The following is a 12,500-nucleotide window of genomic DNA, read 5'->3' on the forward strand; positions in this document are numbered from 1 at the left end:
CCTATCATGGAATCTGGACAAGCTGTCATCTGCTTTAAAGTTAATAATATTGACAAAAATATTGCTGCAGAGCTAAAGAATAAGGGACAAAATTCTTCACTACTTCAAAGCAAGTCTTCTTTTCTTCTATATTACCAAAAAATACTCTGAATCCTATTTCATTTTCAAACTTTCAGCAGGTATGTAAACATTGTAGAAATATTCCAATAAATATTCAGTATTATTAAAAGATTCAGGAATATCTTGTAAAATCAATTTGCCCTCTCTAACAGCACTTCAATATTCAGTATGAGTAATGACTAATTGAGGAGAAGTCTTTAAATGAATACAATAAAATTAAGTTGTATTACCTGCAATGCTTAGGAAAATATTGTAGCAAACAAGATATTTCAAATATGAAGAAGACACAAGACATTATTAAAATCCATGTTAATAACTGAATTATTCTTATTCTCTTACTTGCCACAAGCTCGATCTACATTAAAATAATTTTAGCCAAAAAGCAGACTCAAGTGAATACAAAAAAATCAATAAAATGAATGTGCTGACAGTAAACCAAGAAAGAAAAGTAAATCACTATAAACTGAAGCATACCATTCTTACCCAATGAATACATCATGTATATGACATCTGTATAAACCAGAAAATCGTACATTACTAACTCTGTAAATATTTTTCACACAATTTGAACAGTAAAAAAAAGATGAAGAGTATTGTGGCAGTAATTAAAGAGAAAACAAAAACATCCATACCGACTTGGTTAACATATCATTCAAGAAGGTAATACATCACAGCAATACAATTCCCTAGCCTACAGAGATGAAGGCAAAAGTTTGTACATTACCAGAGTGGAGTGACAATTTTCAGGTGCACTTTCAACATCCTTTTTGATGACCATAGCTGCTTACCTGCAGCATATATAAGACAGCTCCTCTACTCAATTTCCATGGATAACTACTTATAACTGGACATATTCATTACCATCATCTGATGCAGAAAATGTTAAAACTTTAACAAAACATTGTTTCACGTTCTTCAGACTTTCTTAAAAATGGATTGAACATACCTTTTTACCTTCTGTATTTTTTTTCTTTCATTTTTCATTTGGACAAACAGGGAAAATATTCAAGAAATACTAGTGACATCAACAAGTGCTATAAAGGATCTTCAAATATTTTCTTAAAAACTACAAACATTAACATGCCATTAACAAGAAACAGTGATGTCATAAACTTTATGATAATGCAGGTTACATAATATTTGGTTTGTGATGAATGATGCTAATATTTCTGTTGCATACATACATTTTAACAGTTGCATAAAAAAACATTTATCCTCATTAATCTTCAAATCTGATATTCTATGCCCTCCTTCATACTACATACTCCATTTATTATATTCATGCCTGTACTTGCAAACTTTTACCCTGAAACATTGATACATTTACTTCATATTGCAAAAGAAACTGATCATGGACACTAGACAAAATCAGGGATCTGAACAGATGAATTTGATTCCTGTTGAGCATATATTAAATTGTAAAATGAGATGTTCAGCATTTCGCATTGGCATAGTATAGTGACAGTACTGGAGTATGAGAACCATTTCAAAACAGTGCAAAAATGGGTAGATAAATATTTAATAATGTGACATAAAGGAGGGCTCAAACGCACTAAAGGGCAATTTAAAGACTGGACAACAGTTGTGGGGTAAGAAGGGTTGCCTCAAGTCAGAGTATGATATTTGCCAAGACACAACTAGCAGGAACTTCCCTATGCTATCAGTTTTACGATCTTCCTTCTAAACAAATGTTGAATTTTGCATACCACAACTCTTATGTCATATACATTCAAGCAATCTATAAAACAAAAATGCTTTTATACTCACTCTTTCTTTGATTTCAAGCTTTATTATTAAATACTGAATTTCTTTACTTTCTCCTACAACCTTGACCATACTCATTCTTTCATTTCTTCCCTAGGAATTGTAAACAATCAAAATAATTAATTTGTGAATATAAGATATTTCAATAACACTAAACTGAAATATCTAAATTTTCATTTTCAAAACTTTACTTATCTAATAATACTGTTTAGAAGAAAATTACTTTATTTCCCAGAAGCAAACGTGACAGAAAAGCTACCAGACCTAATAAAATGGTAAAAAGAATGAGTGATTTTGTAACACAACTATATAGCGAAAAAAAAATACTATCCAAAAACAAAAGTTTTTTTTTTCTTTTCTTTTTTTTCTTTTTTTGAAAGAGCTACTCTTCTTACCAAATTAACAAAACAGGAAATAATATTTATGAGCAAATATTTGCATCTTGCAAAACAGAATTTTCTCAGCTAGTGCCAAACTGTAATGGTTATGTCATTATGAAAAGCAGATTAAAAAGGAAAATGAGTTATGAAACCTAACACAAAATACAAAAACATTTGTTCTTCCAGGTATTGCCCATGGATTAATAAATTAATTACATGCAAAATGCCTGTAGAACAACAGTATTTTTCACAGACAATTAAGGCTGAGCTTAAACATAACTGACTAATCACAGAAAAAGCTGCCACATGAAGCCAATTAAGAACACAAACAAAAAAGGAATATCATCCTAATATCTAAGTATAATCTCAATCTTGCCTATGTTCTATCCTTATAAATTTCACTCTTTTAATAAGTATCATTAAGTATCCTTATTATAATGTACTAAAAATATCTTTCACTGTCTTTCTATCCTTTGTAGAACTCATACTTAAAGGCAAAAATTTCACTCATCTTCAAAACAAATATAGAAAGTTGAAGTCACTAAGTGCCTTACATGATGTAAATATAAAAACACAACACAAAGGTATGCATTAACAATGTTTCTCTTCCATTTTTTGCATCTATGAATAAAACTGAAATATGAATACAATAATGCAAATAACGTGCAGTGAAGCTGTGTTATATATATGTATTTTTAATTACTGCAATCATTATCTTTCAATGTCTCAGCAAATTCTACAGGTAAGCAAGGAGGGCATTTTGTATCAATGCAATACATGTTGAATTGGCATCATATTACTGTTTTTTTTCTACAGCATACTCTTTCATACAACTGTTGGTAAATTTTGTTGTCAATTCCCTATTCAGAAGAATTTACCCCTCACCTGAGCACAACTCTTTTTCATCATTGTATCACATATTGTAATAGGAAATAGACTTTCAGTATTCCAAAACCACATATTTCTTGTAATTTCACTTATGTTACTACAAGTACTTTTAGAGTCTTTGATTTGAACATTGCCAATCAACTGCCATATCTCACCTTCCATTTTTTGGTTTCTTTCACACTTCAATTACAATATATCTTCCATTACATACATGCAACTGAAAATCACTGTAATATACAATGTTACAAAATTAAATTTTAGCATATCAGATCATTATATCATTAACTTTATGATACACAGTGTCACCAGCAATCTTAATCAAATCATAAAAAATATATATTTATATCTAAAATGAAACTTCAAAACCTTCATTTTCAAACTCAAATAAATATATTCCATCATGTCCACAATAAACCTTCAATATGCAGACTTACCAAAAATTATTTCAGAATCTGGTTACACAATTTAATAGCTCCACATCTAGAAAATTATCTTTTTATCTAGACATAAAACTGTTTGCAGCTACTAAACAATTTACCTTGTGTATTATGAATTTGTAGAGTGATACACATATCAATGATGAGATTAATCATAAGCCATATCAGGCATCAATGCTTCTGTACATGGACTACAATTTCAACACGATCTGTGATACCTTAATGGTGGTAATTACAAAAATGACATTGGCTACTACACTGATTATAATTCTAACTGTATATATGACATCATGTGTATTTCATGTTTAATACTTATAGATGCTAAAGATAGACATAGCAAAACTTTCATCGTGCTATCACACTAAATCAGTATTTCATTAATAAATTTCTTTATCTTTATATAGTTATGCCAATGCTGAATCTTCTATATTATATCATAAAATCCTATCATACACAAACAACAACAGCCAATGAAGAATTGCAGGTGACAGTGACTTGTGAGCTGATATGGTAATAACATTTAACTCCAAGCTGACAGGTTAAAGAAGGCTGTGACTTGGCAAATCACCAATAGATAACCCCAAGTTGTGACTAGCAGATAACACATGTGGAAGTGTTGACACAGGATGTTGTGGTGTCTCCTGGGATCATCAGGTGCTTCTTTTTGTGCTTATCAGTTAATGGAATCCCCTGTTGTGAGAAATAAAATATATAAGACAAAAAAACAACAACAACACACAAAGGACTCATAATTAATATATATACACCTTGCGGCATATCATATGAATTTGCACTAGTGGTTTTCAGGCCCATGTTTATCAAGTACTTCTGATATATCTAAAAGCCTCAGTGTTTGTTTCCCTTATATCAGAATAATGCATTATGGCAAAAAAAGGACACTATACATATGGATGTTTACTACAAAGTGATTCCTTAATACTTCTGTTTCTTTCTGACATATCATCAACACAAGTAAAATGTTCTGCCATTCATCACTCATACCTCCATTTAACAGAAAATGCGGATTGTCCAAAATTACCAACACTAAGTTTATATTGGCTATCATCAATAACCAAATCAGAGAGAAAAGAGCAAAAATACCATGCAGGCAGGGTCTACCTACAGCATCATTCACACCCATGCCCCCGTACTAGCAACATCTTTTGCCCATGTTACCAATCCGAAATGATTTTCAGTTCCTAAAGCACAAATAATGAATGTAAATCAAGTAACTTTTTTAGATTATCCTTGAAGTCAAATGAGAGATGATATTCCTACTTTGAATTCTAGAATATGCAAAGAAAGAAATACTATCAATAACCACTTGGGAGTCCACTTTTCCCACTCATTACAATTGATTACAATAGTCTGTCCTTAAAGAATCATGCTTGCTAAATATAATGCCAATTATATTTATCACAATTCCCCCCTACACTTTACCTGGCCAAATTGCAGAAGAAAGCTGACTTTATTTAGACCTTGGTCACAAGAACAAAAAAAATAAGTGCCCTTTCCACCAAGTGATAAGCTCATGAAGCTCACATCAAATGTTGCCAGATCAACAACTGCAGCCTGCATGACTTACCAAAAAGGCTGATCTATATTTTGTCCGTTAAGGGGAAGAGTCGTCAGTACGGTTCACAAATTACGATTTTTTCAAACTTTGTGTGTGGATACATGACCATGTGACGCACCTAGGGCGCCGGTTGCCAGATGTGTAACACGCTCCTTTCCGCGGTTTAAAGGTCTGGGGTATTTAAATGCCCTTGTGCTGCCACACCCCTTTTTGCTTCATGCTTTGTTTTTCTTGTATTTTCAGCATTTTTTCGGCTGTTTTGCGAATTTCTTTGGTATGATACTGCTGTACGATAGTTTATGCTGCGTTCAGCAGACAAGCAGCAGCAGCAAGGATGGGAGAACAGTGCGATTGATAAAGTTTTCAGGAGTACACATGTGGATATGTAAATGACAGAGGAACCAGGAGCCTTGACATCTGAAAGTATACTTTTCAGAGAACACTCCCACCTAACCTAACCTAACCTTGACATAAAGATGACCTAAAATTACCTGAACAAGGCCTGACCCTCTACCACAGGACTCATATTAAAGGCCAAGGTATTGTCTAAGTAGATATTCACATTTGGTAATCATTGGTATGACCTTTATGATGTAATGACGATGAATGACAAAAACTGCCATTTTCTCAAAATCATATTTTCACGCATGATAGTAATGTTAACTTTGTATGTAATTACGCGATTTTAATAATTCTTGTTGCAAAATGATCGTCCAGTTCGTATCTACTAACTGTAGCAAAGTCATGCATTATTTCCACCAAATACATTTATTACTGAAAAAAATAATGGTGATTTTCGGACGAAAAAAATGCGCTTTTTTGCAAGGTAACTGAAACATTGTCGTTTCAGATAGATTTACATAAATGCTACATTTTGTACTCCTATTTGTTGACTAAGTCTGATCAGAAGGAAACTGCAGTACTATTCACTATAAGGAAACCATCACGTAATTTTTGAATTCTATCATCTCGCTCGTTTTTGTTTTTTTTGCGCAAAAATTTACGCAGCTTTTTTAATCAAATTTCTTGTATACAAGTATCACATACCCATGCACTTTGTGTAAAAAAAATATTGACCTAGCTAAAAAATAAAGTAAGCAGGATCAAATAACGAATTTCGTGATCGTACCAACAACTCTTCCCCTTAAAAGGGGGGCCGTAAAACCAAGATATGAATACACTAAATTTTATCATTCTTGGCTCCTAACATTTTTATGTAACCAAAATAAAAATGCCCTTTTAGGTTAACTCTGTTAAGGACTTTTCTAAGTTTCTAAGTTACAAGTTTTTATATGAATTTTATATTAACTGATCATTATTCATTTCATGGTTGTTTTACAAGCATATAGGGAAGGGCAGGTCTTAATATTACATTTTGCAGATCTGTAAGCATATCTGCTTGAATTTTTGGTTGAGCATAGTGACAAAATGTTCAAATCAAACAGTTGTATCCAGTATAAGCAGTATATCAGTGGAAGAATAAGATATTGTGTAACACTAGTCTGAGTCATATCCGAGAAATATGTTTCCCATTTTTACTTATAAACTCCTACAATCCAGATGACATGACCATCACGTCCGGAAAAAATTTGGCTTGAGGGGCAGGTGATAGGAGGACGTTATCATAGGAAAAAACTGGCTATGGGCCGAGGTGATGGGAACATGAATAAGAATTTGGGCTGAAGGCCAGGGTGACAGGTATAACTTGCCAGTCGTGCTATAAGCTCTGTGGGTAGTAAGGAAGGGGCTCTTCCTTTATTTCTACCAATAAATGAGTGTGGATTGTACCATCTGTGAACCATGACTGGAAAAGCACCAGCTCCTGGGAGGAAGCTAATTCCATGATCAGGATCCTATTCCTGCATGCCATGGCCAGCAGCACTGGTTGTATTGCAGAAAATTACAAAAAATAAAAAAAATAAAAACATGAAAATTATAAAAATAACAAACTGTTACTTATTGTTATCATTTCTGTAATGAGTTATGGAACAATTAGAGAGATGCTATGGAGTCTGTGGAAGGGAAACAGTTTTTTTTTACCATCTGAATACAGCATATAAAATGACAAATATAGATATTGCAAAGGGGAGGCATGGATTCTTATTACCACACATGAATGTTCATGTGCCACCTGCCCACCAGCTACTACTACTACTACTCATCAGAGTGGCTACTCAAGTAAGTCTAATACCCAGATTTTGGGCTACATGCAGGTAGCGAAGCACCCAGATCCAGGAGGTAAATATATCAACAAAATATAAACTAAAAATTGAAGACCAAGAGACCCTATGAAAAGATCTCTGGAAATAAAAAATAAACAAATCATAAAAATAAGACCAATATATACATAATTCAGAAGGCACTTTCATGTTCTCCTGATTCCTGAAGAATTTTTCTTGCATAAAGAAGAGAAAACACTCAAGACCACAGAAAAAATTATCAATACCTTATTTTTTTTGTATCTTTAAAAATGAAATTTAACATACCATAATTTCAAAATCAAGGAATAAATAAGTAAATCTGCAATCATAATCCTACCTGTCTGAGTCTTGTAGCATGATTATGGATGGTATAGCTTTTGAGGTGTGACTTGATTGAGTGTGGTAGTGGCAAGTGTTCAATACCATACACAGTTGTTGTTGCAACTATGGCTCTACTGCAAAGTTCTTGGAGCGTTAACACTGTAAATAGATGGCTTACATAAGAATGATTCTTTTTCTTTTCTTGTACACTAATATAATTCACATGTAAATCACAAAAACTCAGCAGTTAGTTTAAATACTTTAAACTTTCTTTTCCATTAGAAAAATTAACATTCAAATCTATGATTACCAACAAGAACTTTTTGTCTCATTTTCCCAATATTCTCACCTTTATTCGCTCTCCAGAGTCTCTCCATACCATTCCGTTTTAAAGCCAACCGTGAGAGTTCTGTAAAACTTTCCACAATATTGAAGTCACACAGTGGACTAACTTCAAATAGATTCATGTGGTTTTTGGCTGCATATTGTTCTGCTTGGCTTTGGCTCACCTGCCTCTTGAAAGCTAGGTGAAGTCGGTTCCCAATCAATACCTTCGGCACACCAGGAGCATGCTGTAAAAAATACAAAAGATTAGTGACAACTAATTTTTTTGTATGCCTTTGCAGTAATTTACACAAATCTTTAAACCTGTAAATATGCTTTTGAAATAAATAAAAAAACAATCTGAATACCATTTTTAGAATAATAACACAAAATAATAAATAAAAGCCATATATATCACACATTGCTGTCAATTCACATATAATGTAACATGTAAAACAATCAATTTTGGACTTGTATATACAAAAATAGCTTACATGTAAGTAGCACACATAATATTAATATACGAGTAGGTCATTAAAATAAAACTGAGCATAACTGTTCTAATCCTTTCCTTCTACCATTAGATGAACTAATTACATACCTGCTTCCATACATCTACACAAAATTTCTGTTCTACAAACACTTTTCAGTGTTTTTAAAAATATGTCATCAACTCCTCTTTCACTTGATATTCAATCTAATTATTCATAATAGTACCTACTATTAGCAAAGGTAGTTAGTTAAATTTAATTATATACAAGTACTGTTTTGATTTCATTTCCTTCTCCAAGTCAGTATGCACACCTTGATGCATAGTTTGTTAGGTATGTTTCAATATCTTCTTATTTTTTTCCTATTTCATTTTTTTTTTTTTTTTTTTTTTTTTTTTTTTTTTTTTTTTATTTTTTTTTTTTTTTAGGATGGGATATAATTGTTATATTTTGTGCAAAAGTTGAATTTAGGGTAGGCCTGCAGAGATGTTAATTAGTTTTTTATTTAAATCTTATAAATGTCTGGGGATTTCCAGAAATGTAAAGGATGGTGTAGTCTCTAGGATGTCAGGACAGTATGACCTGGACAAAAGGATGCAAACTTGTATAATGGGGCTACTCAATGTTGGGCAGACACTACATCACGGTGTGTTGTGCAAGGTGCCCTCACAAAACCTGGTTGTCATGTTTCAGTGTTCCTTTCAGCCATGAGTCTCATTTCTTGTTATATTACAGAACATTTAAGGAGTGAAATATCATTCACAAAGCCTGTCATACTTATCATTGTACCAGGCGGCTATGAAGCTGAGAAATGTCCAGCATTTCTTCACAAAGGAGTGACCATCACAACAAAGTTATACGAAGAGGCCAAGATAGATACTGTGCCACGAGGGTTCACACCGTTATGGGAAAGTTGTTAAGTGGCAAAATCCCATCCACGGACATCCTGCTATCCTTGGGAAAAACAGCATCCATGAAGGAACATGCCTACCTCACCAGCAGAGCCCATCAGGCATATTGTCAACACAGGTTATGCTGGAGTAGAAGTCAGCTGGGTTCATCTAAAACTAACTGTAGACACTGTCAAGAAAATGCCAAGACAAGTACAGCAACAGGCAGGTAGGTGTGTCTGATCTTACATATGACAATATTAAGCGGAGAGGCCTTCCTTCGATATGAAGGTGAGCAACCTGCAGGTTGCAGGAGGCATCCCTTATCTCAGAAGCTTACGAATAAGAGGATCAAATAACTGATTGCACAATTAAATGCTTATAATCTTGTAGATTTACAATATCTCAATCAAAAAGGCAAAGTAATGGTGATCCCCACTGAGCAATAACGTTATATTCATCACAAAACCATTTAACTAATCATTTGAGAGAAATTCCAGAATTACAGTTCAGTTTTCAGTTCTTTTCTTGAAAAATACTTTCTGTTTATTACCCATTCCTTATGTTGTTTTAAAGTGGTTGTAGTCACACGTTAGTTGGACTCTTTTCCTTTCATCCTAGAACTTTGAATCTTATTTTAATTTCAAAATAAGGAAAGTTAACAGTTTTATACTTAACTACAGTTAGTTAACCAATGAAGATTCCTGCAGTTTCCAGTCTTTAGCTATTAGGGGGACCAATCTCACAGTGGAATTTTTTCTTCTCTTTTTAATAAAGAATTTGAAAGTCCAGAATATTTATCCTCCCTTTGAAATCTCAAAGTTTCTTTTTCATACATTCCAGACCTATGTATATTGCCTTATATGACAGCATATAAGGCACAATTTCTTCCCCTTCCCTTTTTTTTTTTTTTTTTTTTTTTTGAAAAAGCATTGTATAGGGAGGTGGGTTTCCCACAGGTACTTTTTATACACCCTACTGGAATGGGGATACATCTAGTATACCCATGTCTAACATGCCATGAAACATGGCATTATGTAATAGACTCCAAAATTAGCAAATTTTGAAATTCCAAAAATTAACCCATTGGACCCAAATGACATTGTGGTCACGTCATGGAAAAACTAGTCGAGGGGCAGGTGACGTGAACATGCCATCATCAGGCAAAATGGCCACAGGTTAGGTGACACTAATTTGCCATCATGAGCGAAGGCCAGGGTGACGGAAATGACTCACCACAAGTGCACAAACCTCTTGAAGTGTGATTTGACACTTGGCCAAGTTGATAAATGAATGTGGAATATTAACATGCATAAGCAGTGACTGGAAGAGCACTGGCTCCAGGAAGGATGCCATTTCCATGCTGTGCACCATATTCCTGGCAGCTGTGACTGGTGGTGCAGGTTCTATACGTAAAATTGAAAATTACGAAAAAATGAGATATATGACAACTAACCAAATGTTCCATTTACTACATAGAGAGATAATATGGAGTGTGTGCAAGGAAAAGAAGTTTTTACCATCTGGATAAAGCAAATCTAAAGACAAATATGGACATTGGAAAATGGCGATAAAGCTAAAAAAGTTTAAACAAATGAATTTTGCAAAGGGGAGACAGAGTCTTGTCACTGCTCAAGGGTGTTCATGCATGCCCAGCCTACGTGCCACACACCCAGGATGTTGGCTACTTATATAACCCATTACCTGTGTTTTCAGCAACATGATTTCCATGACACTACCAAGTCAAACGGGTTAATGTTAGCTTTACCGAAAGCACCTTGTGTAATGGCAGTACTTATCTAAACAATGTAATGTGCTACAATCTTTTTCATACCACATTCATTTTGATAAAAAATATATGTTGATAGGATATGGTTAGAGTCAACTACTTTTTTATCTTCATCATCATCACTACTATTAGTACCATTACTACTACTACAACTACTACTGTTACTATTATTACCATTATCATCATCTCTCTTCTTATCATTATTCAGTATATCTAGGATCACTAAAGAATAGCCTCAGCATATGGAGGATTACAAAAATGTAATATTCATAACAAAATATTCTTCAAAATATCCCCTCAAAGTAATACAGTAAGCACATTTTAAAGAAAATTTGGCAGGAACAAAACTTAAAATCTTAAATGTCTAGTGATTCTTCAAAGTGAAAATAACACTAAATCTGTTCATAGAGAAATTGAAGTTTTTCCAAGATTTTATCTGGACTTTTTTTTGGGGGGGAAGGGGTAATCCCATCCCACTCTCTTAAATATTCAGAATTACACAAAAAAAATCCAGCATATGCAGAATTATGTACAGTCAATATTTGTACCAAATGTTTCTTTTAAATAACCACTCAAAGTATATTGTGAAGATAACTCAAAACCATCTTTAGAGGGTTACTTCCATGAAGTTAAACACCCTAAAAATATCATGAGGGCCTAGGTAAACATTGAGAAGATCTTTCAAGGGTAATACACTAAAAAGTCCAATATCATCAAAGTCTTGCATTTTTGGCTACTTTTCTGACGTCTGTCCCTGTTAAAGAGAAAGAACACTTGCATCTGACAAAAAAATTATCAATTACTTTTATTTACGAATAGTAAATAAATACAGTAAAAGTTTCTCACCTCCTGAATTTCCTTCATCCATCGATCTAAGCCCTCAAATGACCATTTGTTGGTGATATCATACACAAGGAGGATGCCCTGGGCACCTCGAGAGTAAGATCTTATAATGGTGCAGAATCTTCCTTGGCCGGATGTATCCCACAGCTGTAACTTGACCCTCTTCCCGTCCAGCAGGATTGTGGTCGTCTTGTGTCCTGTAAATTGAATTTTAAGAATTAGAATACTGCATGAATAATAAATCATATATTCTAGGCAATTCTCTACCTATTTCTCTCCCTCTCTAGCTCCTTAAGCTAAGGTTACACTAGTCATCTCTGTCCTGGGATCCTAGACAGCCTCAACAAAGTCTGGCCAGCTACATTATTTTTATTGGTCAGCTGACCTGACCAATATTTATAACACAAGGCTGTCTAGGGATCCCAGGACACAAAAGACTAGTATTACCTTAGCTTTACAAACCTACTTTTCTACAT

The 12,500-nt window shown here is 33.7% G+C and overlaps 1 protein-coding gene across 1 annotated transcript in view; it reads right to left on the reverse strand.

Moving 5' to 3' along the window:
• Positions 1-3,792: 3,792 nt before the first annotated feature.
• The window catches only part of Rab40 (RAS oncogene family member Rab40), a 24,130-nt gene continuing 15,422 nt past the window's right edge, over positions 3,793-12,500 (reverse strand). Inside the window, exons 2-5 of the mRNA XM_070122808.1 lie at positions 12,028-12,221; positions 8,037-8,259; positions 7,704-7,846; positions 3,793-4,279 (exon numbers count right to left, since the gene is read on the reverse strand). Coding sequence (XP_069978909.1) covers positions 4,181-4,279; positions 7,704-7,846; positions 8,037-8,259; positions 12,028-12,221 — 659 coding nt within the window. The 3' untranslated portion in view covers positions 3,793-4,180. The remainder of the gene's footprint in view (positions 4,280-7,703; positions 7,847-8,036; positions 8,260-12,027; positions 12,222-12,500) is intronic.

Source organism: Penaeus vannamei, chromosome 6, assembly GCF_042767895.1.
Source record: "Penaeus vannamei isolate JL-2024 chromosome 6, ASM4276789v1, whole genome shotgun sequence".
NCBI classification, from domain to species: domain Eukaryota; kingdom Metazoa; phylum Arthropoda; class Malacostraca; order Decapoda; family Penaeidae; genus Penaeus; species Penaeus vannamei.